General features: G+C 43.0%; 1 protein-coding gene across 1 annotated transcript in view; it reads left to right on the top strand.

Annotated features, from left to right (window-relative positions):
• Nucleotides 1-24919, top strand: part of ptn (pleiotrophin) — a 43328-nt gene that overhangs the window by 13214 nt on the left and 5195 nt on the right. The window contains exons 2-4 of the mRNA XM_064342951.1: nt 18134-18225; nt 18636-18809; nt 19938-20099. Coding sequence (XP_064199021.1) covers nt 18135-18225; nt 18636-18809; nt 19938-20099 — 427 coding nt within the window. The 5' untranslated portion in view covers nt 18134. The remainder of the gene's footprint in view (nt 1-18133; nt 18226-18635; nt 18810-19937; nt 20100-24919) is intronic.

Below are 24919 nucleotides of genomic sequence, written 5' to 3'. Positions count from 1 at the left end.
TCTCCAACACCGCCCCCACAATGTCTAGCTAGAGTGCAGAAGTTGGCAGTTGGATAGGGTAGTGCTTGGCCTGAGTAAAAGATAGTTCAAAGTCAAATGGAACATTGCTCTTGATTTCTGAATAACTGCAAAATATCTTGAGACCACTGTGGATATACTGTGCGCTTCCCATTTACAAAAAATACATTTATTGTGGATTTCGAAGGCTGCAAAAATTGGCCCAATGTATTACTATTGGAGCCATGTCTGAGGAGGCAGCAAACGGCTATCAAACTCAATTCTGAAGCGATCAGTGAAATGATGGTCTCTACTGTTCATGATCATCCCAGATTATCTGAAAATAAGGCCTGGGCTCAAAAATACTGAGCATATAATTGAATGGGGCCACTTGAAGGGTGCCTAAACTTTTACAAATCCCACATATACAGTTTTTTTCTTCTTTCTAACTGTTAAATTCAGCAACTAAATAGTAAATGTGCATTACAATTAACAGAAAAGTGTTTAAATTTGAGCCCTGCCAAGGTTGTAACTTCTTTTCACTTAGAGATTCAACAAAACATGCAGTTTGAGCAGGGGTGCCCAAACTTGAATACCACTGTATTTGTTTACAGTTTTGTGACATTTCCATCAATAGCAAGTGCTTTATACTACATTCAAACACACACACATACACACACTCAGAGGCAGACACATACACACACATGCACACGTACAAGCACAGACACAGACACACACACACACACACACAGGGGCGTCGTAGTGGGGGGAAAAGTGGGACTGACTACCCAGGGCCCGAATGGGGGGAGGGCCCTCAAAAAGCCTGGAAAGATGTGTGAGAGACATGGATCAAGAGAGGAAGGGGGCCCACAGAGACTGCTTATGTATAGGGCCCAGAATTTTGTGCTACACCCCTGCACACACACACACACACACACACACATATTACACATACTAAACATGCTTGAATACAACCTGCCTGAACACATGCAAGTAGTCATACCAGACCGCAGGCTTCACAGCGTTGTCTTATTATAGGGCCTGATGATTTAACATTCAGCTCAAGAAGTCTAAAAGCATAGTCTGGTGGTGATGGTGGCGGGGGGTGGGGGGGGGGGGGGTGGGGGGGTGCTGGTGGAGGGTAGACCAGGTCAGGGGAAACTAGGAGCTGTTGAAGCCAACGAAATCAGTTTGATCCCCCCTCCCTCTCTCAAGCTTTTGATTTGCTCTGTAGCTCAGTGACCCAGGAATAATACGGAGCTGTATGTCCCCAGGGTTCTCAGAATTGTGTAGGAGAGGGTTTTGTCTTAGTGCTGGTCAGCACAGAGGCTGGTCAGTCAGGGCTGTGCCTGGCTGTGTTGCTCCAAACACGAGGTGGCTTCAGGACCACTAATGTTGTAATGCAGGTGTTCACTCGCAAAAGTTCCATTTTGAACACTGCTTGAACTGCAAAGAACTACAAAATGTCAGCAACAAAGTTGACAGGATGTGCGAAGGAAAGGAAATTATGTGACTTTTCTCTGGTGTTCACTTGCCCGTGGATTTATTGAGACTTGGTACAATGCACAGGGCAGCATAGTGGAATTGAAGCATGTTTTTAATGGCCGACTGCATGTCCCATTCAAGTTTACTATGCTTACAATATACATATGCTGCGGCACTCTGGAAAGAGTGCCTGCCGGCCGAAGGAATTACATAAACTTTATTGAATAAATAAATGAACACATGCTCCCTGTATCTGCATAAACGCATCCATAAATAAACACATGCATACGGAGCAAACGTGCATTCATAAATGTATAATCGTGCTTTTAGTAAGGGTGGGAAAGTGCACCTGTTTTAATAGATAGCGGGTTTGGGCTGTGAGCCGTTAGCGGGTCAGGTGGGTCCGCACGGGCCTCCTCGCCACGCTCCGGTGCCCCCTGCTGCCCCTGCAGCAGAAAAGAAATGAAATTACATTTAAAAAGGAAATGCTGTCAGACCCGGCGAGTTTAGCATATGAATTGGATTCTCGCTCCCTCGCTCTTTCTCCTGTTTAGAGAGCACAACATTTTCAGCGGCTGAAAAAAGCGGCCATTAGGCAGCGGCGGTGATGAAGTGTGCAAGCGTCAGGGGCACTTAACGGGCATTTCTCACAGCAAAAAAATAAAAATAAAAAATACTTTTCTGCGAAATTGGTGAGGAGAGGATGGGATGAAATGGAATACAAAATATGTCCACTTGTCAACGCGTTCAAATTATATCACGCAATTGGCCCTGCATTCCTATACCTCAATTACTGTCCCTGCGGCATGACGGCTAATTTACTGTGGTGTTGAGGAGCGCAGGCACGTGGTAATGAAATCTGACTGTCTCACATCTCATCTCCTGGGACTGGGAAGGGAGCTCAAAGCCAACTCGCATCCTCCTGGGTGGGGGCCAGGAAAGAATAAAGTGACTTACATTTGTTTTCCTTTTTACATCGCTAAAAACATTTATACAGCCTGGATGTTCACTGAAGCACTCTCGTTTGAACTATGTCACTACCTCAATTCCTGCACCATGTTAGCAGGAGTGACACTGACAAGTCAGTGAAAGGAAGGTCAAGGCATAAGACTTTACACTGACGGATTACTCAGAACTTCACAGTGATCTAAACAGATAATTTACATGCATTCTCAGACATGTATATAATTGGGATAGACATATATTATATCCTATGTTACACCAGTTAGCAAGGCCTGATGTCACCCAAGCCCTCCTGGTAGAAACTGCTTGAACACGGACAACCTCTGTGCCACACTGAGCCCAGAACCAGACTAAGTGACTGCTCCTCTTTTAGACCCGACGTTCCAGCCTGTGTAATTAAATGATTCTATTGAAAAGAAAGAAACGAAAACAGAACAGGAAAATGACGCCAAACTGAAGCTTGTCTGAGAGCAGCTTCATTGGATAATGGATCACATCTCTGGTTCCTTGGCAGTTTGATTGTGTTTGTATAGCGGTGGGCGAGAAATTACGGTTGTAATATTGAGCAGATTCTTCATCTGGAATCTTTTCACAATATCAAACTTTAATTATAAATAATTTTTTCAAGTTACATTATCATCGTGTCTGCTCAAAAAATCTTTGATTGTGAGCAGCAAGTACAAAAGGTCGGGCACCTGCCAGTTCCAAAGATTTTGTGTAGGAAATATGGAGACGAAAGAAAATTGAGCCAGAACATTACTAATGACGCACTAATGCTTGTTGGGTACACAGCTCATTACAGAATACAGTATAACACACACATGCACACACACATATGGTGTTTCATGGCTGGTGGGAATTCTTTTTCTGTTTTCTGATGAGTGTTGCAGAGCAAGTTCGGTCAGGAAACTCTTGCTGCCGTCAACCAATGGTCAGCCTCAGCCACTACATGTTCTCATACCAATCACACGCACAGGTTACTAATGGTGCACTTTTTAAAACCTTTTTTAAACAGACCTTTCCTGTGCTGCTCTTTGCATGCTGCTGCTCACAGAATTGTGCTGACTGGGGGAGGGGGTGGTATTTTTCCCGTTTAATAGGGGATGTATTATGCTCCCTGTTTAATGGGTTAGTGCATGCTGGTGCGTGCACAGAAGTACCTAAGATGTATTCAGCACCAAACTAAATAATTGCATTGCGTATTAATTTATATATTTAATCTAAATATGTAAGCTGCCCTGTCTGAATTTCAGCAATTAAAACTCCTTACTAGAGATAGCTGGATGACAGCATTTAGGATTTGCCAGGAAAGGTAACAAGAGAAACAGAGCAGAAATGTTCCCTCACTGAAACAAGCGAACCAAGCGTATGTACACTGTACTCATGCCAGTCACGACATCCCAATCTTCAGCAATTAACTCAGCCATGTCAGTTGGCAGTCATGTGCATGGTTAATTATTGCTTTTTGGCTGGACCACAACAGCAGGGCCAGCCCTACAAACGCAAATGTCTGTGACTGAGTGATGAAGTTACACCATTGGTCGGCCGAGTTATGAAGTTACACCATTGGTCGGCTGTATCACGTGTGTTAGGTCCACCCATATACTAGGTTTTAATCTGGTCTTGTTATATTATCATTTCCCAGGGCTGAGGGCTGAGGGTCTTTGTTGGTTCCTGTGTCCCACTGCACTGGGGTTTGTTTAGTCGAAGGAGGTGACCAGGTGGAGCCGCACCAGTGCTTTCTCTTCGCTGGTCCAAAGAATGAGGCCCTCCTGGGGAAAAAAAGAAAAACAGCTTTGGCCCACTGGGTCTGTCCTCTCCCTATTGGGGCTGTTCAGTCAGTTGCCATCGAGTATCCTCAGGTGTGGATATTTTACTCAGACCTTGGATGCCGATCAGCTCACTCTAGCTGCTAAAATGAAATCTAAGAAAAGATCCAAGACCCATGCCAGTGCTGTTGTGGACCTTGGAACAAAGTGCTGATGTCTGTGTTTATGGTGGTGATTGAGCGCCACAGCACACCGTTATGGTGGTGTAAGCTCTATAAGTGTGAGCTTGTAATAATTTGACCTGCAGTCCAGAAAAGTCTCTGTGGGTAGAAATGGCTGGGATCAACACTCTTAAATAGAAAAAAAAGAATAAGTGTATGGTGGGGTCATGGTGTCACTGTGACCCCACACAATTTATGAATCAATAGAGTTCTTGAGTGTAGCCCGGGAATATGAGCCTGCACAATCTCTCTTTCTCTCTCTCTCAGGTCCGCAATTAATCATTTTGAATCCCAGTATTTTATAAGATTAAAGGCCTTGCTGTTTCCACTGCCAAAAACAACATTTCTACATTCTCGTGGATAATCAACTTTGACATCTCTTTTGTTGTGTTGCTGTTGTTGTCTTTTTTATATCTGATCCAGAGCAGCCCTCTCAGGGGGAAGAAAGCAACAGCCCTATTTAGCTTACATTCATTTTTGATCTACACTGTCTCTATAGTTTCCAGCTATGCGTTTGAAGCTAATGTTCCCAATGGATAAGGTATAGGCCTACTTCATATTAAACACAATACCTGGATGTAGTCCTGAAATAGTTTTTATTTAATGAGATGTTGTCCAATGCTTTCATTTAATAAGATGTTGGGTACTGTGTATGTACATGAACTCTGCAGTTCCTGAAGGGAGAGTAACTGCACTCTTCTCTCCAAAGGGGTGACAACATGCAGCATGTACAAAGTATGATTGCAACAAACATTATCTTTCCCACCGTTTTCCAACATCGATATATCTTTATGTATCAGCACCAGGCTCGTATAGACAGATGAATGTTGGTAGGTCTGCAAAGTGTCTGAATATTTTTTCCAGGCTCCCTGTTTAATTTTGTATCCTCCCACCCCCAATAATCCCCCGGTATTCCATGTCCTGTGACCCATACTGCAAGGATTGCCATGGAAATGAAATGCAGCTCACCAAAAATGTGGTATCCCATGTCCGCTCTTTTCATCAGTGCTGCGATGGGTGGTGGTGTGTCTTGCGGGGGGGGTGTGCAGTCCTCACACCCTCATGCTGAGTTAAAGGGTGGATGGGGGTTGTGCACTGGATGAGCAGTCTATTAACAGTACATTCATATATTCATACCCTTGACTTGCTGTGTACAATAGGTGGCAGGATGGAACGGGCTGTGGTTAAATTCCTGTGCTCACCCTTCTGCAGCACTGAGCTGAGGAGAATCGCTGTTCTTCACATCGACAGGGGGATTCCTTTTGCACCAGTAGAGGGCACTGTGCAGTTATTGTAATGATATTTTCATAAGGATTCGTTTTTTTGGTCCTCACAAATATTGTATAGAACTAGAGCGGCTGATGTTTACCCTGGTACAGTCGAAAAAGGTGGCTAAATTGAGTACAAGAGAAACAGCATGGCCAGTTCTCTTTTTTGACAAAAATAATAAAACTGAATGTGGACTTAAGATGAATGTGTGCATGCGTGCTTGCTAGTGTGCGTTTGTGTGTCGGGGGCGAAGTGGAAGGTTTACTACTATATGCACTACATGCAGATTCAGAAGGTCATTCATGACCTCTGGTGTCATTTTCCTTTTCACATACTTTCTTTTTTCTTTAAAATTCTGAAGCAATTGCATCTGGAATCCAACGGTCCTTCTCATTATATAGTTATTTACATTGTAAACAGCCATAGGTCATGAGATGTGCTGCCCTTATGAAAAACATATATGCAAATACATGTAAAATTGTGATAATATATGCAAAAATATGAAACTAAAATATGAGAAATAAACTGCTCTTCAATTTCAAACTGTCATTAAAATAGTATCGGTATGACTGAGTCATATGCAGCATATCATTTAATTTGTCATTTAATCATTTTAATTCAAACTTAATTGTGACATTTCACACTATGTACAGTGCACTAGAAATATTTTTATGAGCAGGTTAGAAAAGTAGCAAGATTTAAGGGAGAATTGTAGAACCAAAAAAAAAAAAAGTGGAGGTGGATTGTATGTGCTGGATTATCCCAAAAGGAAATGTTTGACATGCATTCCAATCCCGAATTAATCCATTATATACATTAAAGCCCATTTAAAGCACAAAACGTATATTGTGTCTGCATATTTGTGGTTGCCATGTGAGGGAATGAGGGAGTGCATTATGCACTTTAATATGATAATCAGCTGTTGTACAAACCCTAATGTAAACTAATCAACTGCCACTGTATATTGCCTTTTATGTCTGAGAAAATGCATATTTTCACATGATTAAATCCATTACTGCTGTTTATATCTATAATCCCAAAGGATCTTTCCTCACAGTCTGAGCAATCATTACCGTCTGATCATTGTGACTTTTTTTGCGTGATCCTTTCTGTTAATAAATCTGTTTGGATTGCATTGACAGTTCCCTCTGTAATTGGGCTGGGCCTGGGCATTTACGGTGCTGCATAATTTTTAACAATGGTTGGACACAGTGAGGGCTAAGTAACCAGATTGCCTTACTTAATAACACCGATTAGGCACTGCAGTCTCTCTTACCCTCCATCCTTTTTTCGATAGAGTTCACCTCGTGTAATGAACTGATTCAATTCCACTGCCTGCAAAGCCGTGTAGGAAGAGTTATATTTGAGGACAATTAAGAATGCGGCAGTGTGGGCTCTAGCTTTACCCTGCATGTTTCAGTCTTACGGTAGCTGAGGTGAAGGTTTATCCTCAACTGAAAATGTGACACGCATCCACTGCAGTGAATGGTATCCCATCATGCAGGGAGTGCGTGTGTGGGCCCCAGACACGTGGATGGTAGGAGGCGGTGTTCTTTTTTTTTTACCGTGGGGAATAATGTTCTCTCTGCACCGTCAGGATTCGGCACTTACTGTCTGCTATCAGCAGCCAGAGGAAGGCTGGGCTTTGTTCTGACAGCGTGGAAGGGCCCGGCGTCTCTGTCTCCTTGTCACCACGCACAAGCTGAAACTTGTACGTCATATTGCCAAGAAAGTAGCGAACATTCAAGTGGACCTAAACAATACTTCGGTGTGCCTGCGTGAATAAAAATAACTTGTGTGGGAAAAAAAATATTAGCTGTTTTCAGGCTTCGTTCCTTCTATCAGGAAGCTAACACTCTCATGGGTAATATTTGGACAGGGTTCTCAGCAATTCTGTGTCCTACGCCTTTCCACGCCCTGCCTCTCTCCCTTCTCTCAAACGCATTCCTCTCATATGTAGCCACATGCAGGCAGCAGTGTTGGGTGCGAACATTGCTGTTTTTCACCTGCACTTCCCCATAAATGAGTGCACTCAAGGACGGGCTCCCGCTTTTTCATCATTGCTGAACAGTAAGGTGTAGGGCTGTGTTTCATATGCAAAGATGCTTGTCACGACTCAGTGGTATTTATGGGGGGGCTCAGGAGGAGCATTGGAGGTAGGAGGAGGGGTAGAAAAGGGGGAGGGGTGAAGAATACGGGGAGGGCGGGGAGAGGACAGCCAGAATGGTATAGCAGAAAGGGTGTCATTTGCATGGCATGCTAGATATGCTAATCCATCTGTTAGGAGCGACATGGAACAAGATAGCACCTACTTCCGTGTTCTGCTGTGAACAATAAGGCATGGGAATGTGTAGATCAAAACACCTGATTTTTGGGAACAGTGCTGGGGTTAATAAGTCTCCTGACCAACCAGGAGACTCTCTGAGGGTCAGATACTAAAAGGAGGAGGGGGATTTCTCCTCCAGAAGAAATTGCCCTATAGCCCCCTCACACAACAAGTGATGGCATCTGGTGAACCAGAATTGGTGATTTCTGGTAACTAATTCCACTCTTTACAGAGCATGCACGACACATTAAAGTGGACTTTCCACTTTCAGTTTTTACAAAGGTCTCTTTAACCACATAGCTCAAATAGAAGCCCAACCAATATGGCTGTATTTGAGGGCTGACGCATGAATCCAGCACATTTCAAGCTGGTCGGTTGGTATCTTTAGTGTCCGCCGCTGCTTTCTTTCTTTTTAACTTTTTAATGCTGAAAGGACAGCTTGTTCTGTTTCTGATGTGATGGTCCCCTAGTTACAGCTTTCTGTTCCCTGATTGCTTCAAGTATTAAAAGTTGCAGTCTAGCGGCCAATCTTATGAAGTTGGCAAGGGTTCCTTGGGTAACTTCTACATTAAATCTACCCAATTAGGTGCTAGATGCCCATAGGCTATTCATTGTTGCCAGTGAGAGGTACACCTATCTCCGTCTGTAGTTGCTATTGTCAGAACCGTAACATGGGAAATAAGGCTGGCAGGTGAGTGCATCAGATTACTGCAGATACAGTTCCAAATTGGGCTGCAAGAAAGTGAAACACATCACATCCTGTGGCTTCCAGGGCCTTGCTGTCTATTTAAATGGGCTTGAATGTGATTTGGGTTTACAATTTAATGCTCCACCTGTTGACTGCCAGCTTTCTCCTTATGGGTCATGGTATATCTCATCCAACTGCGTGTAAATCTAAAAGCACTAAATGGACCCGTCAAGTTTCTGTTTGCATGTGTGATGCACATCAGATTGGAATGTGCAAGAGGGCGGTGGGCTTGGGCAGGCTACTCCAGTCCATTCATTGGCTCACTTGGGTTCATGGTCCCAGTCTATTGAGTCATTGTGTGTCTGATGAAGGGAGTGTGACATTTTCTGTTTTGACGGAGATTGGGTGCACTGACACCGAGTGACATTTCCCATTAAGGGAAGGGTGCAGAGAGAGGAGAGAGATCGGAGCAGTGGGGGGTCGGGGCTAATCAGCACGGCTGACAATGCTAATGAGCCTCCGTGATCAACAATGGCATCCTCCGTACTCACTTTAAGTTTCTGAGCTGCACAAATCCATCCCGACACGTCCACATGCCCAGGGATGCCTGTGTCCGATGAGATCCTAGGTACAGATAAATCTTGAAAAACCCCAAGGAAGCATAGGCAATCAGGAGCAAAGAAAATGCAAAACAGGACAAGTAAAAAGAAGGATGATGTAATATTTAACATCTTGTGCTCGCATGCAAAGGAGATTCTGTACACAGGTGTCATTGCCTGTTGACCAGGCTTGTTGTACACTCCTGTGGTCTTGGCTGATCCCAAAGGGAACCATAAGGACCAAGGTCAGACAGGTTACACAGAGAGTGGCACTCTGATGGAGAGTTCCCTTCTGTTCCCATTAGTGTTTCACATTGTGGAACTTGTGTGTGCTCGCAGCACTCTACACCTCAAATAATAAAATGCAGATAGGAGCTTGTTAAGGAGATCTTGGTGTCGAGAACCTATAAAAAGGCATGGCATATGCATGAGATTAGGAAAATGTGTGTTTGAGCATTGCGTACAGTGCCATTTACTGCATTCCCCCTCCCCCCACCAAGGCCATGTGTTCAAGAACCACCCTGCAACCTTAGAGTAGGATACTGCCCTCTTCTAAGAGGGAGTGGGTGAGAGAGAGAGGGGGGGGAAAGAGAGAGAGAGAGATAGAGAGATGATTAAATTAATGTTGCACAACCATGTGTCCCAAGGTGCTTTCAGGAGCTCCCTCTAAAAAAGGCTCGCTCATTTAAAGGAGGCTTGTATAAAGTAGTCTTTTGAAAGTGGATTCTTAAAAGAAGGAGGTGGGGGAAAAGAGAGAAAGAGATAAAGAGAGAGATTGTGATAGAGGGAAAACAGAGATGGAGGTACAGGGAATTAATACTGGGCAAGGGTCCTAGGTTCTTGTGACTTACAGTATGGCGGGGGTTCAAATGTGGTATCGAACTGAACCGAAAGCAGCTATCTGACACATCAAGGTGCAGAAAAAGGAGTGAAAAAGAACTAAAGAGAGATGAAGATTCCAAAAGCTGCAGGCTCTGGCAGATAATTCATCCATGACTTCACCACATCATCAAGCCATGATAAATCTCAGATAAAAACCAGGGAAGGAGAAATCTCAAGAAAATGGAGTCACATTTCAACACCTGCCCACGTCGCAGTGCTGCCCAGAGCTGTTGTGTGTTTTCAGTGGATATTCTTTTTTCCTGTGGCGCTTTTTATATTTGAAAAAGGCTGCAGACAGAGCCGCGTAATATGAGAACTTAAAAAGGCGGAACACTAATTGTAAGGTGCCACCGCGGTGTTCGGCATTCTGCCTTAATGAGGTATCGCCACTCGAGATGTGTGCAAAGCTGCCAAGATGCACCGCGGTGCTGAGAGAGCATTTTTATCAGGGGAGTTACAAGAGGACAACAAACAAAAGATTCTCTTCCTTTTGTGTTCATAAACATGAAAGAAATGTTTTCGTTGGATTTACAAAGTGGCCTTGCGAACAGAAAGTTGCCTCTTTAACTCTCCGACCGTGTCGTGCCGTCATCTTCCTGCCGCTTGCAGCCAGACCGATTAATTGTGGATAATGGGTTTTGTAAAGGAAGAGCTTCCTGAATGGGAGCTGTGGTACATGAATCCGCCATGATGCTTCAGTGAGATAAATGAGTTTCTATCCTATCTTATTAACAGGAAACCATTACAGTGACCATGCCTGAAAGGCAGAGTTGGACCACTTGGGCAGAGCTTGGTTATAGACGACTGCAGCTTGGCTCAAAGGCTCAATCCTATCATCAATGGGGCAGTGGATCCTTTTTCATCTCCCCTTCCACCTTCACACCATACAGTAGTGCTGATTAAAAGCATGACTCGACATAACTTTGACAATAAGAGGATTGCTGAAGTGGAGAGGTTCAATTTTGTAATGTGGAGACAGAAATGCATGACATCCTGACCTTTAACATTTTAATTTTAGGTGACATAACTCATATTTTATTGTGACTGTGGTTACAGTATTGGGAATGAATTTGTATGTCATTTGTGCAGCCCTTTTCTGAGAGTTTTTATTCTCAGTTCACAATAAACCTGCTGTTTTATGTCCTGGCAGATTTTGGCAGAGGTAGAAGGATGGTACAAGGCAAGACAGAGCTTATCCTCCCCTGGCATGCAGTGCCCCCTATGTTGGCCTAAATGTGCCATTGTATTTCATAGTTCAGCCTCTGGGGAGGACAAAATTATGAAATAATTCAAGAAGCTCCATTTATCACCAGCCTTGATGAGAGCAGGTGGAGGCCTCAGAGTGGTGCACTTGGCTGCCTCTTGTGACGCACCCCCCCAAGCAACCGCCCCCCCCTCCCCCCCATCCCTCGCACTCCCTCACTAATGTGCCATCACTCCAGAGTCCCATTTATTTCTCAGAAGAGCAGTTTATATGAGAGCTCGCTGACTGATTTCAGTTTCCCAGGGAAGAAAAGAAAAGTTAATGCCTGAATTGGCAGCTGCCTCACTCACTTACCACTAACTTTCAGTAGGCGACCACTTGGAAAATACATTTGGATTCAAAGGAAATAACAAAAAGCAAGCCCCAATTCACAGTTACTCCCACGCAGATCATGGCTGGTATACTAAGCTGATGATTCCCTTAGTCGAAGAACAATGACTGGAAAGGCAGCACCATTGGACACACAGAGCTTTGTGATAGCTCTCTGCTGTAAACATGATCTGACTGTCAACGCCTAATGGTTTCACTTCAAACAGCACCTCAGTCTTGGAGCACTCATATGGTGGTATACTGGTCCACTCTTGGGTAAGTACCCACTCCAAATCATGCATTAGTCTCTAAGTGTTAAAGCTTCATTCTGTCATTCGCATTATTTTGTTTTTGGCATGGTGTGCATCATAGTTACGCATGGTGATTTTTTTTGGGGGGGGGGTGGGGTGGGTTGCTACAGTGCTCTATTAATACAAAATTCTTTCTTGGTGTCAGTATAAATATGCCTGATTAATGACATATACTGTAGCTGCACACACATATATATGCATACATACTGTATGTGGGGCTTCCCAGATGTAGATCCTCCTACTGCAGCTTGGATAATCAGCTTCACCCAACCCCAGTATAAATGAATAATGGATTGTTCTCTTCATGATGAGAGCTCAAAAGCATGAAGCATCACAATACCATGTGTCAGGCATTTTGGTCTGGGAAAAAGGGATAATTTTTTATTTCTCACATATTCACGATTTAATAGTCCATAATTTTTTATGGTGTTCGGTCATTTATACACATGGTGGTTCTGTTAAGGTGATGTGTGGTCAGGTAGACAGCTCTTATGTGTATCCTCTCCACTTCTGGCTGACACGCTACACCACACAGCTGCTTTTCATTTCCTCCCTGGAGATGATCCTCCAAACCGCCAACTTGTGGAAAACAAAGACAGTAAATCAATCAACATTAAATGGCTTCTGCATCGGTCTTAGAGATTTATGGGGAATCCAAGCCAAAGATTTTCATCGGGAATGTTTTTTTTTTTTAAAAAGGATTTGATATCTTTCCTTGTGTGTGTAATGGTTGCTGAGTTGAAGTATATAAAGGAGTCGGGATTTCATTGTAATCATGGAGGCAGGAAAGAGAATAAAATGGGGAGTGACAGATGATCACTGTCTCAAGCTCCGACTTAATCATACGTAAGTATGACAGTCCGTAAGTATTTGGACAGTTGTTTTGGCTCTGTACTCCAACACATTGGATTTGAAATGAAACAATGAACAACAAATGTTACAATGAGCTTTAATTTTGGCCCTATCGGTGCCCAACCTCACTAATACTCTTCTGACTGAATGGGAACAAATTCCTGCCGCATATCTAGTATAAATGCTTCCCAGAAGAGTGGAGGTTTTGGACGAGATGTTGGATGACAGGTGTCTGCAAACTTTTGGCTATGTAGTGTACTTCTAAAGTAACCAAGGAGTTTTTCAGGACCAAAAAGTGGAATGTTCTTGACTGGCTGAGTCGATCACCCATCCTGAATTCAATGTAACATGAATTTCACTTTCTGAAGACAAGACAAGACTTTCTGAAGGCCCCAGAAAAAAACAAAAAATGAAGACAGCTGCAGTACAGACCTGGCATAGAGACACTGGGGAAGATATCCAGCATTTGGCGATGTCTATGGGTCGCAGACTCCTGCCAGTCATTAAATGTAGACCCTAGACAAGATTTTGAAAGCCAAAATATTGACATTTTGGAAAGGCACATCAGCTGAGCACCAAACTCCATAGGAGATCACTGCACGCAGTTTGAGATGGAATGTCATGTATGCATGGGTTCATGGGAACCATTGCTTGCGAAAATGGTGGCTAGTTTCTGATGACTGATGTGTATCACAGGCACAAAGAAACCAACCATACAGAGCAGCATATTCATTAAAGAGGACATGAAATGTGCGATGATAATCACAGAGTGTTCAGTTCATTATTTATCATTTGATCACTTGGAACGTCCAATCCTGATAAACACCAATGAGTCAATGAATTGTATGCAAGCTTATTATAATGTGAGGCAGGAGAAATAACAATAATTTCGTTGGACACCATTCAGTGTTGATTTTGCATTTTTGAATAGGCTATAATTTATTTCTGACAGTAGTCTTAATGGTTGTAATTCCATAAGACTCTTTCTGTGCCATGTAGTCACGATGCATAGCACATTTATAAATTAAGTGTTTTAGAGATGAAGGATACCTGAGATATATCTGATTCTAACAAATAATTTATTACTTATTGTGAATGATTGATATCATTTGTTATAAAAGCTGTCAGAGAGTGTATACTTCCCAAAGTAGATTTCTGAACCTCACCTTTCCCCAAGTCATTATCTGCCCCTGGCAGGAGAGCTACAATTCAATGTTAGGTTGCCGGAATAAAATACAAAACTGGGTTAGTAATAACCCTCTGAGGAATCAGCTTTAGATTACCATTTTTATGCTTTTTCATTCAGCAGGATTAAGCAGCCGTAGCAACAACTGCAAAAACGGAATTAAACAGTTATTCCTTGAATAGAACAAATATCAGGTCTATGACAGACGTGAACCAATAACAGCAGTGGATCAGTTTCAGATAGGAGTGATTTATTCTTTTGTTCAGGTGCGTTGATTATCTCCGTGCTTCATTACAATTACTCCCTACTTTGCAACTCCAGTAATATCCAGCTGAGATAAGAGACCACTCCTTTTGGCAAAATGCATTATGCTTGCTTTAAATAAACTGTCTGTAGAGAGAGAGCTCTCTAGACCATATTTTTAATGAAAGCTGTTTTTCATCTTAGAATAGGCAACTTCAGATACAGAACACTAAATAAAAAAAGTAAAAGCTTCATCCTTTAAAAAGAATAGTCACAAATTACTGTAAATATATCTCATAATAATGCTGTTATATAATATAACATAATAATTATGTTTCTAGGGAACTAGAGAGCTAGTCCTGGAAAAATAATTGTTGGTTGTCCTTTCTTCCCTTGGTCACACAAATTCAGTGCAATTTAATATAAATGAATGAAACACACAATTACCAACAGGCATGCCTATTAACATATGCTTTGCATCTTTAAATGGATTGAGAAACCACTAGCCGCTGCATTTATTTAATAATTTGTAACAGGCATGTCAAGAATCAATGTTAAGCAGCACCTCATATGATTTATTTCTGGGACAGTAGGTTTTGACACCAGAGCATGAAGGTGAACAACAGTTCTACCTTTTGTTCTCTGTTCACGGCCCTCCTTTCCTCCTGCTGGAGGGATGAGCTCAGGCAAACAGAGGCCAGGGGCATCTGATTAATGACATCCAATACAACCCGGGGATCAGGCAAAGAGAAAGAAAAAGGTCAAAAGTACTTTTTTTAAATCTTTAAACTTACACAGTTTGCAGAGGTAAGTTAATGAAGAGGTGCCACAGTCCACAGTGAAACAGGGCACTGACATAGATGAGGAGAGGGGGGCATTTGGGGCCTGGGAGACAAGTGAGGTGGTTTCCCGACACCGGCTCTTTCTCTGGGCCGTGTAGAGCGTGTGGAACACTGAGAGCCCATCGATCAAGGAATGGACACCTGTCTCTGTCAACTTGCTGACCCCACCCCCTCCCCCCGTACTCAACTCCACAGATCATTGGAGGAATGGAGCGACATCTTTGGTTAATTCTTGCTGAATTTTAGACAGCAGTCTCAGTTATGAGCCCTGAGACCTGCCTAGATGGGTTAGCCCCTGCTTTTAACTGAGACAAGTGTACGCACGACTACTGGAAGGACTCCTACTGGCTTGCTGCCAATAGTTTCCTTTTCTGACCGTCTGCCACATCACTGAACCCCATTATTACCCCAATTATCCAGTATCTCTGTGTCTTACTGATGCAAGACTGGTTTCCTCTACTATGGAAAAATAGCTTATCTTCTGCAGGCCATTGGGCAATCAAGTATAGCTAGAAGCCTAAGCAAACTTTGAAAACCTTTCTGTCTGAAAGTTTCTGAAAAGCAAACCCTGTCCGATTAAGATCGCACAATACTCCAATACTACTTTTATTAGAATGTGGCCAAACTGCAGTTAGTCATCTTTGTGTTATTTTCTGCTTTACTTTTATTCACAACTTCATTAGCTGGTTTGCAGTTGTTTAGAAAAAAGATTTACAATGCTTTGTAGTTTTTCTCGGCGGAGTACGGTAGCTACTGTATGCTCTTAAATCCCCTGTCCTCCCTATGTGCATGAAAAACACGTAAAACCCTGAGATAGATTTTTTTTTACCCCACTGAGTCCTGAAAAAGTGTATGCGTAAGTCTCATGGAGTTCTGGTCTGGTAATGGATGGGAGTGTAGCTATTGCCATCTCCTGGAGAGGATGAGATTCTGCTTGTCAGAAAATAAGGGAAGGGCTCCCCAAAATGTTTCTTGAATATTCGGCCTGCCGAATGTATTGAGAATAAAGTCAATATATATGTAAATAAAAAGTCATGTGAGCTCCACAAATGATGCAATGAATCTCCTACCCATGCCTATGTGGTTGAAAAATATATAAAATGACATTAAAAAATCTTTCAGCTGGTAGTTACTCAGCATGTGTGTGTGTCTCCCTTGCCAAAACTCTCTTTGAACTCTTGGAAATATCAGTATCTGGATCTAAAATGCATTGAATACAGGAATATTCCAGAAATTTCTAATCCCCCGCAAGAATGAGAGCAGCAGCAGAAACTGAGTGATGAAACTCAGGTTCTGTGCTTACCCAAAACACGCTATCATGTTCAACGACATACAGTCAACAACAAGGCCAAACTGGCTTTGTAACAGGAAATGTTCAAAAAATTGGCTCACAGAATATTTAACGAATGAAAGACAAAATGTATAGTTTAAGTACAATTTGATGTTCTGTTGGAATTCTGGTTAGTGGTTGTCTCTTGCCTTTCTGCAAAGTCGGTTTCTTGTAACACTAGAGCTGAAATTCTGCACAGACACGGAAAGGCCTGTCTGTATTCTCTCAGTTGCTACTGCTCTTCAACCCCAACTTACATACTAGCTAAATGCTCATGAATGATTCACTTGCTCCCCAGAAAGCAGTCAGAGAAGAATGAAGTTATTTGGATCAGAGAATAACTTACTACAATTCTTATTTTACTTGAATTTGTAAACAGTGTAGCAGTGGATGCATTGTGTTTCCGCAGATGCAGCAAAAGCTTTGCTGTTCCTCAGTTTGAGGCTGACAGGACTAGGTGTGGAAAACTGTGCTTCGAGAGAGCTTTGCAAAGTAGGCAGAACTGACAGTGAATGCTGCATATTTGCATGACTAAATCAGCAGTTTAACTCCTGATGCAATGGGTTTTGACACTTGATGGTGCTTCTGTACATGGTCAGTTGGTAGTTGTTTTTGGTTGTTGAAGGGGTTTGAGTGTTGAAGGGGTAAAATTCTGGTTTTCCTCAACTATGCACATTCATATTCACATTTTATATACATGAACAAGTGCGGCTATGAAGGCATGCACAGCATTTATGAGCTATTCATTATTATGCATGAATGATGAGGGCGAATACCCTGCTGAATTTCATTGCACATTGCGTGTTCCCTATATTGCCTATAGATATAAAGTGAATCAAGTAGCACAGGTTTATACTGCCAGACCGAATGTGGGGAGTAAATGTGTTGGGGCAGGAAGCATTGGCTCATGATTAATTAAAAAAGACGGATGGAAATAATTTTCCTGGCAGGCTGTACCCTCGCAGTAATTTGAGCACAGTGGAGCATTTGGATAGCGAGGTGGTTCATAATTGCTTAAGTCTCACGCTGATTCGCTCTTCAGCGTGCGATGCTTTCCTTTGGATGTCTAAAGTGCGGAGGTATGCTAATGCCCCCCCTCCCCCCCACCCCCAGAGGTCCGCAGACACTGCCAGCGATTAAAGGTAGAGTTGCACTTTCTCTTCATCGGTCTGCCGGGGAGTGGGCTGAGAAAAGGTGTCACTCACAGCCCAGATTCTGGACCGAAGAGCTTCCTCCCCCCACGGCGAGCTCGTCAATTTCAAAAGCTCGAGTTACGCACGAAGCACCGCGCACCGTCAGATGTTATCGCAGTGCCCCTCTCCGCTGCTCTTTCACAGATACTTGGTCTGAAAAGATAAATACTCCGTAATTATTTTTTTAAATGCCGTTGGTTGTCTTGGATACCCAGCGCCCACCCACACAGGTTATGGACTGGGCGTTCTTCTCGTGGCCCGGCCCTTGTTCACACCCAGATTGGCTGCATGCTCCCTGGTGACTGCATAAATCAGGGAAGCCCATGCCAGCTATAGTTATCAATGGCATTGTATCTGGAGTCTGGAGCTTTCATCGGTCCGTGTTTGCTCTGCTCTTTTCCCAGCATGCACAACCAACAGCACTGGATGGTGGCGGTGGCGATGGCCTCCTTGGTCCTGACGGCAGCTGCCATCGAAGGGGGAAAAGCCGAGAAAGGTGAGACATTGATGGCACGGAAAGTGATTGTTGATGATGATTGATGGTAGAACCCCTTAGGAAATGATGTACTGTGCAGTAAATGGTAAATTGAAACAACGCAAATCCAAGTATTGAACATGTAAGGGCACCCAACACAGACACAACTACCTGCAACTGTGTGCCTCAATGGTGGTCCAAGCTATGTTCAAACACATAGCTGCAATGCCTTAATCGCAATGCCTACTATGATTACATTGAAACTGGCCATAACAACAGATATATTGTATAGCCAGCCCATTTCATAGTCATCAGTTTATTTTCTGCATTGTTTTCAGTAGTTTGTCCCACGATGGGAAAAATGTTAAGTTAGCTGGGATACATTCCCCCCCGTGGGTTTTGTGACGAAATGATGCTCGTGTTCTTCACAGGAAAGAAAGAGCGGAAGTCGGACTGCGGGGAGTGGCAGTGGAGTGTGTGCGTGGCCAACATCGGAGACTGTGGCCTGGGCACGCGAGAGGGAACAAGGCCGGGCAACGACTGCAAGCAGACTATCAAGACCCAGCGCTGCAAGATCCCCTGCAACTGGAAGAAACAGTTTGGAGGCGAGACCACTTGAGCTGCATTTTGTTTTAGCTACGATGTTGTACGTTTATGCATTTAGGTGTGTGTGTGTGTGTGTGTGTGGTTTTCAAAGCGACTGGGTCAGCATATTCGTAGCCAAAGGATAAGCACAAGACATGCTCTAGAACTCCTAGAATAATTCCGTGAACAGTGCCAGTATCCTTCTCATCTCCAGCCTTGGCCTTTCAAAAAAAAAAAAAAAAATGCACAGACATCACAGAGTGGGGTGAGTACCTGCTGATACAGAACAGGAAAGAGAGGCCCATACGTTTTGCTCAGGAGGAAGTGGAAGAACTACAAAATGACAGGAAGAGAGATGTGGGATTCTCTCTTCTTTTTTTGGGGGGGGGGGGGGGTCAGTGGAGGAACTCTTGTGAGAGAAAGTGGGCAAAATGTGACAGACTGGATAAGCAGAAATCACAATAGTATTGTGAAGTACATGAGCCCAGAGAGAGGGTTCGGTGTCAACTGGGAAGCACACGTGGGACTGTGCCTTCGGTGAGTGCTCTCATGGTCACCGAACATGAAAAAATACAAGGAGGAAAACACAACCAATCATTTGAGTTTTCACTGTTCCTCGAGAGAGATGTGCATCGAATGAAATGGTGCACTGTGCTTTTATGAGCAAGCTGAATTCTTTTGAGGCAGACAAGTACAGTGGGAAAGAAAAGGTGATATCTTTTATTAGTCTTGATAGATATTTAATGCATGGTTCTCAGTGACAATGCTTTGGGTGGAAAGGATGATTTTGTTTGCAATGCATCTGATCCCTTGAATACCAGACCAGATTTAATCTAAGGAAATTTACTTTTCATATTAAACATTCAATTCAATCATTCAGTTTCAGATACTGGACTTACTCATACAATTCACACAATTCACAACACACACACCTTGCTTAAGAGAGCATCCATAATATTTGGACTTGTAATGTGTGTGATATCACAGCATTTCTACAGCCACAACACATTCTGTGTCCCACTTTAATTTTTTCAGCTTTTAAGCTATCTGATTAAAAAGGTTTGTTTGCAGTAGTTATGCTCTAATTATTGTATGATTACAAGTCATCAAGCACCATTTACTTCATTGACGATGGCATATTCCTGCAGGAGAATGCAAGTATGACTTCCAAACTTGGGGCGAGTGCGACATGGCTACAGGCAAGAAGAACCGCACTGGGGTCCTGAAGAAGGCCCTGATGGATGCCAGCTGCCCCGGTACTGTCACCGCGAGCAAGTCCTGCGGAAAGATCACCAAGACTAAGCTGCCAGGTAAGGGGGCGGGGCTGCGAGAGTGAGGGGAGGGCCTAAGAGGCCGCAGGGTGTGGCTGGGAGGTGAAGGGAGAGGGACTCTCGGGGTATTCTGTGGACAGTGATAGATTAAAGGCACCGGGGCGTTTCGCAAGTTTTGTCTTGCGCAAACAGGTCTCTTTGTTGGCCTGCAGTAAACTTGCTGGGGTGGGTGGAGTAATGGTATGCGAAAGTGAAAATACATTCGAGGTGCCGTGCAAGTCCGGTATTGAATAATGTGTTCCTGCTTAACCTATCCAGACCATCACTGGTGTGCCATCGGTCGATCAAATTACACACCAAATTGGTTAGTCAAAGAACTGAATCATGAGAATGGTCCAAGATTATAGAGCATATCTTGCTTTGTCTTATACAATTTTACAGTATGGATCATTTTGACTGATGGTTGGGATAGCTGACAATGAATATTTCTTCCACAAACTCTCTGAGCATGGTAATTTCAGTAATGTGGAAGTGGACATCTAAATGTAATTTCACTTCTTATGTCACTGACAATGACATTACAATTCAGAATCCCCTTAATGGTATACAGTGCTTCAATGCCAGTTGGGGATCTCAATATCCAATTCATCTTGATACTTTTTCTATGAAGAAAATCTTGGAAAATATGATCTGTATTTCTTTTGCCCCTGGACTCACAAACCATTCATAAACAGAGCCAACTAAGTTTAAACTGGGAATGAAAATAGATTTTCACCTTTGATTAAGTGAAAGCAACACAAAATCAGTGGTCAAATGAAACAGTTTGAATGCTATTGATCGGGGAAAACGACATAAATGTGTTTTATTTCTAATCTGATTTTTCTCTCAGCCACTTTAAATTATACTTAACCTTGATTAATTTGACCTGTCAGGAGAGAAAATGAACCATTACTGAAGCATGGCCGAATAATTACACTTTTTAAATACTAAATCAATAACCATTCATGTTCAGATGAATTAAAACCTTTTTACATAATCAATATAAAGCATGGCCCAGAAATATAGAAAATGAAGCTTTGGTACATTTATTTAACTATCTAAAAATATGTACAGTACAGCCTGGTTTTATGCGTGGGGAGATAGATATACACTCGCCAAAAACCCATCAGGCCTCCAGAAGCATAAAATCCCATCATGTTTCGGAGATTCCAGACACAGAGGACTGGACCCGAGTCAGGCTTTTATTTTCCAGTCAGCTGGACGGGATGATGACAGAGTCCGGATGGTTACTTCCATCAATCGTTAGGGTCAAGATGGCTATATGTAAACAGGGAGAAGTTCCTAAACGTTTCACTTAAGTCGGTGTTTCGGCAATTACATGACATGCATGTGAGTGTGTGCGTTTGTTTATGCACGCGTGGACGCGTTCATGCTGAATGAGTGCACGGAAAGCACACGTGCAGGAAAAGGCCGGCAGTTCACTGTTTTCTGAAAATGAGAAAAATATCTTTCGGGGTAGCCGTCCCTCAGGGTGTTTGACTGTTATCTTTTGCTTCACTAAGACTGTTGATGGGAAGGTTCCACCTCACGGAGAGCTGTGAAGCTTGCAGTTCTTGTTTGAGACAGGCAGACATGCAATGGCACTGACACAATGTAAAAAAAAACCTAAATAAAAAAACAGCAAGCAGTTCTTGCCCATATGCCAATTACGGGAGTAGCAAGGAACCGATATAGAACCTGACAAAAGAGGATACACTTGACGTCAGAGCCTAATGCTGGTTGAGATGACGTAAACATGAGGAGATGGGCCATCTTTAAGCAATGGTAGTCTGGCACCGTAGTAGACTGTAGGAGTGACATTAATCCGTTCTCAGCGTTGGCGAAAGCTGGGATTTAAAAGTATGTGCCAAAGCAGTGTCCCCAGGAGCGACTGGACACGATTGGCTGTTTCCAGGGAAGAACACCAAAGCTTTGAAAATGGATCTCATAAAGTGCCTTCTCCCTTCACTGTAATAAGGATTTTTTTTGGTTCAACTTGAGCCACATTACAAATGCCCATTGAATGACAAGAGCAAGGGTTGGCAGACTGACTCCGCTGGGAGCAGGAATAATGGTTTCTCTGGATATTCTCCTCATTATGGAGGTAGCCAGGTATTGGCAATGCACTGTACACTCAGTTGACACAATGCAGCTCTGCAATGCAACCAAATAAGAATGCCAAATCTGATGGGCATCCCAGACAGATTGCACAGGAAGACAAACTGTTGAGTATATTTTAGTATTTTCAATAACATGCACATAACATAGATTTAAATATAAATGCCATGCCTTGGTTTTAATACAGGTACAGCACTCTACTATTAATGTTAGGCCCATCCATTTGTTAGTGTTTGTGTGTGCTTGTGTGTGCAAGGGCACATGTGTGTGTCTGTGTGTGTGTGTGTGTGTCCAGTATGTGAGTGTGAGGAATATTCTTGAACTGAGGCACACAAAAATAATAAAGAAAAATAGCATGGATCAATCTTTGTGAGAGATGGGAGAAACGGACCGAACAACTGAAAGGTTTATATTCAGGGGAGGTGGGATTTAAGTGTCTGGCAGTTGTGCGATAACACGAGAGAGACCAGAGGTACCTGGGGGTGTGCGAGGCAGGGCAGGGAGGGGGTCATACTACAGTAACCATGGTGCTTGGGGACCCAAAGGAACACCCCACGTAGAACAGCGTATCAGGGCTTCATCCATACCACTGAATGACTCAGTTAAAATTTACAATTCTAAACAGTCACACTGGGCAATGAGCTGTCTCCCCAAACACCACAACTTGGATGCTCTATATGTTTGTTGCTTCACCCCAGAAGGGCAGACTCAGGGCTGTGGGTCTTTGAGTCAAATGGCACGCTCACACATTCCCCTAGCCCGCTCCATGCGCAAAGCAATGCAACAGAGGGGAATTTAAAAGAGAGAGATTTAAAAAAAAAAAAAAAAAAACACGAACAACCTGCAGAACTCCCCTATTTTCCTGCCCTATACTCCCAGTCAGGAAAGGTGTTTGGGGGGGAAAAATAAACAACAAACAGAAATCTCAGAGCCGGGGGGTGGTAGGGGCAATCAAGGAGCCTTCAAAGAGGACGCCAAAGTGCGGCAAAGACGCGGGGGCGGCCCGCCTTGCACTCCGCCCCACAGAGGAGGGGAATCGGATAATAAACATGCATTAAAGGGAAAAATACCGAGCGACGGGGCCGAGAGCGAAGTGCACATGCTGCAGAAAGCCAGGCTCTGCCTCAGCAGGAATAGCTGCGCCAGTCCTCCCCGCCTTACCGACGGCAACGGGAAGAACTCCGCCTTTACACAAGAGAGGGGCAAGATGCTGACGAGGCGTGGATGAGATTGTCAAACAATTGCAAACAAACTGAGGGTAAAAAAAAAAAAAGGAAATGAATTCAAAAGGCAATTTCCCAAAAGATGGCAGCGTGTGTCTGAGGCGCACATAAAGCTATCCCCAAGCTCCTTTGTGTCATTTCAGGTTCTAGAGGCAAATGATTTGGATCCAGAGGCTTTCATTTGGTTAGAAATCACTACGCTCCAAAGCAGAAAGTTCTCATTATTACGGACATGTCAACATGCATTTCATAGATAAAATTAATCATCTTAATCCTAACAGTAATCCTGAATTCAGGGCATTTTAGACAATGAGGTCTGTGCCCCATGGAGCAGGGTTTTGGAGGTGAACGTTTTTATCCTCAGAAACCTGGGGCTTTTGCGCTGTGAGCGTTCATTGATTATACAAATTTTCTCTAGCTGGATTTTCTGTGTACATTGTGGGCTCTCAGCTCACAACACAGAGATTACAAACTACATAGCAGACTATACAGCAGACCCAAATGGTTCCAAAACTTGGTGACACTTACATGTAATGAAGGATTCGTAAGTATTAAGGATTTATATTTCATATAATTATTTAATTCTCCAGCCAACTTTGTTTACAGATTAATTGTTATACATCTATAAGATTGCCATATGTTCTTATACATTCTATTTTCACTTTTCACGTGAATATTCTCCCTGGGAGTTGTTCACAAAATGCATGTTAATGCATAACTGCAACATTGAACAAATATATAATGCACACACCTACACACACGCATACACAAGCACACACACACAGATACTGCATGTACGTACACACACTTACACAGAGATGCACATACACTACAGGTATTATACCTAATGATGTGATAAGGGAAGAGTCCAGGTGTCACTTAGGTCTGACTTACTTTCACTGTTAAATTATTGAAGAGGCCCGTTTTACATGCATAAATGGCTGGCATGAATAAGAATGTGTGGGTTTCCACTAAGGTGTAACATTACGCAGTCAGACAGCAGGCCTATCACCCACCATGGGCACTGAAAACATTACAGCTATTCCAGGCTGTCTCTGAATTATATTCATCAGCAGTCTGGAATGAAACGAAATAACAGAACAGAGAAAGATAACTCCTCTGAGATGGAAAGTTGAAACCATGTGTGCTGTAGACAGTTATGAAAACTGGCCTCTGTGCAACGCTGCTAATGAATTATTGACATTAGAAGGTCAATAGTTCTCCCCTGTGCACACTGTGAGAATGCATTGTGGTCATTCTAATGAGTGATAGGATAATAATTCTTAATTGTGCTCTCAGTTATGAAAAACAGTACCGTTTTAAATCTAGACGTATACCACTTAAAAGCTAGCAAATATGGTATTGATAATTTTTCTTATTTATACCCAATTTTTTTATTTTCTTCCCCAATTTAGAACATGCAGCTTTTGGGCCTGTCTCCTCACTGCAGGGTCCTCAAAAAATTCATGAGATGCACTC

The sequence above is a fragment of the Anguilla rostrata genome, chromosome 7, assembly GCF_018555375.3.
Source record: "Anguilla rostrata isolate EN2019 chromosome 7, ASM1855537v3, whole genome shotgun sequence".
NCBI classification, from domain to species: Eukaryota; Metazoa; Chordata; class Actinopteri; order Anguilliformes; family Anguillidae; genus Anguilla; species Anguilla rostrata.
This window is presented reverse-complemented; position numbering and strand designations above follow the sequence as displayed.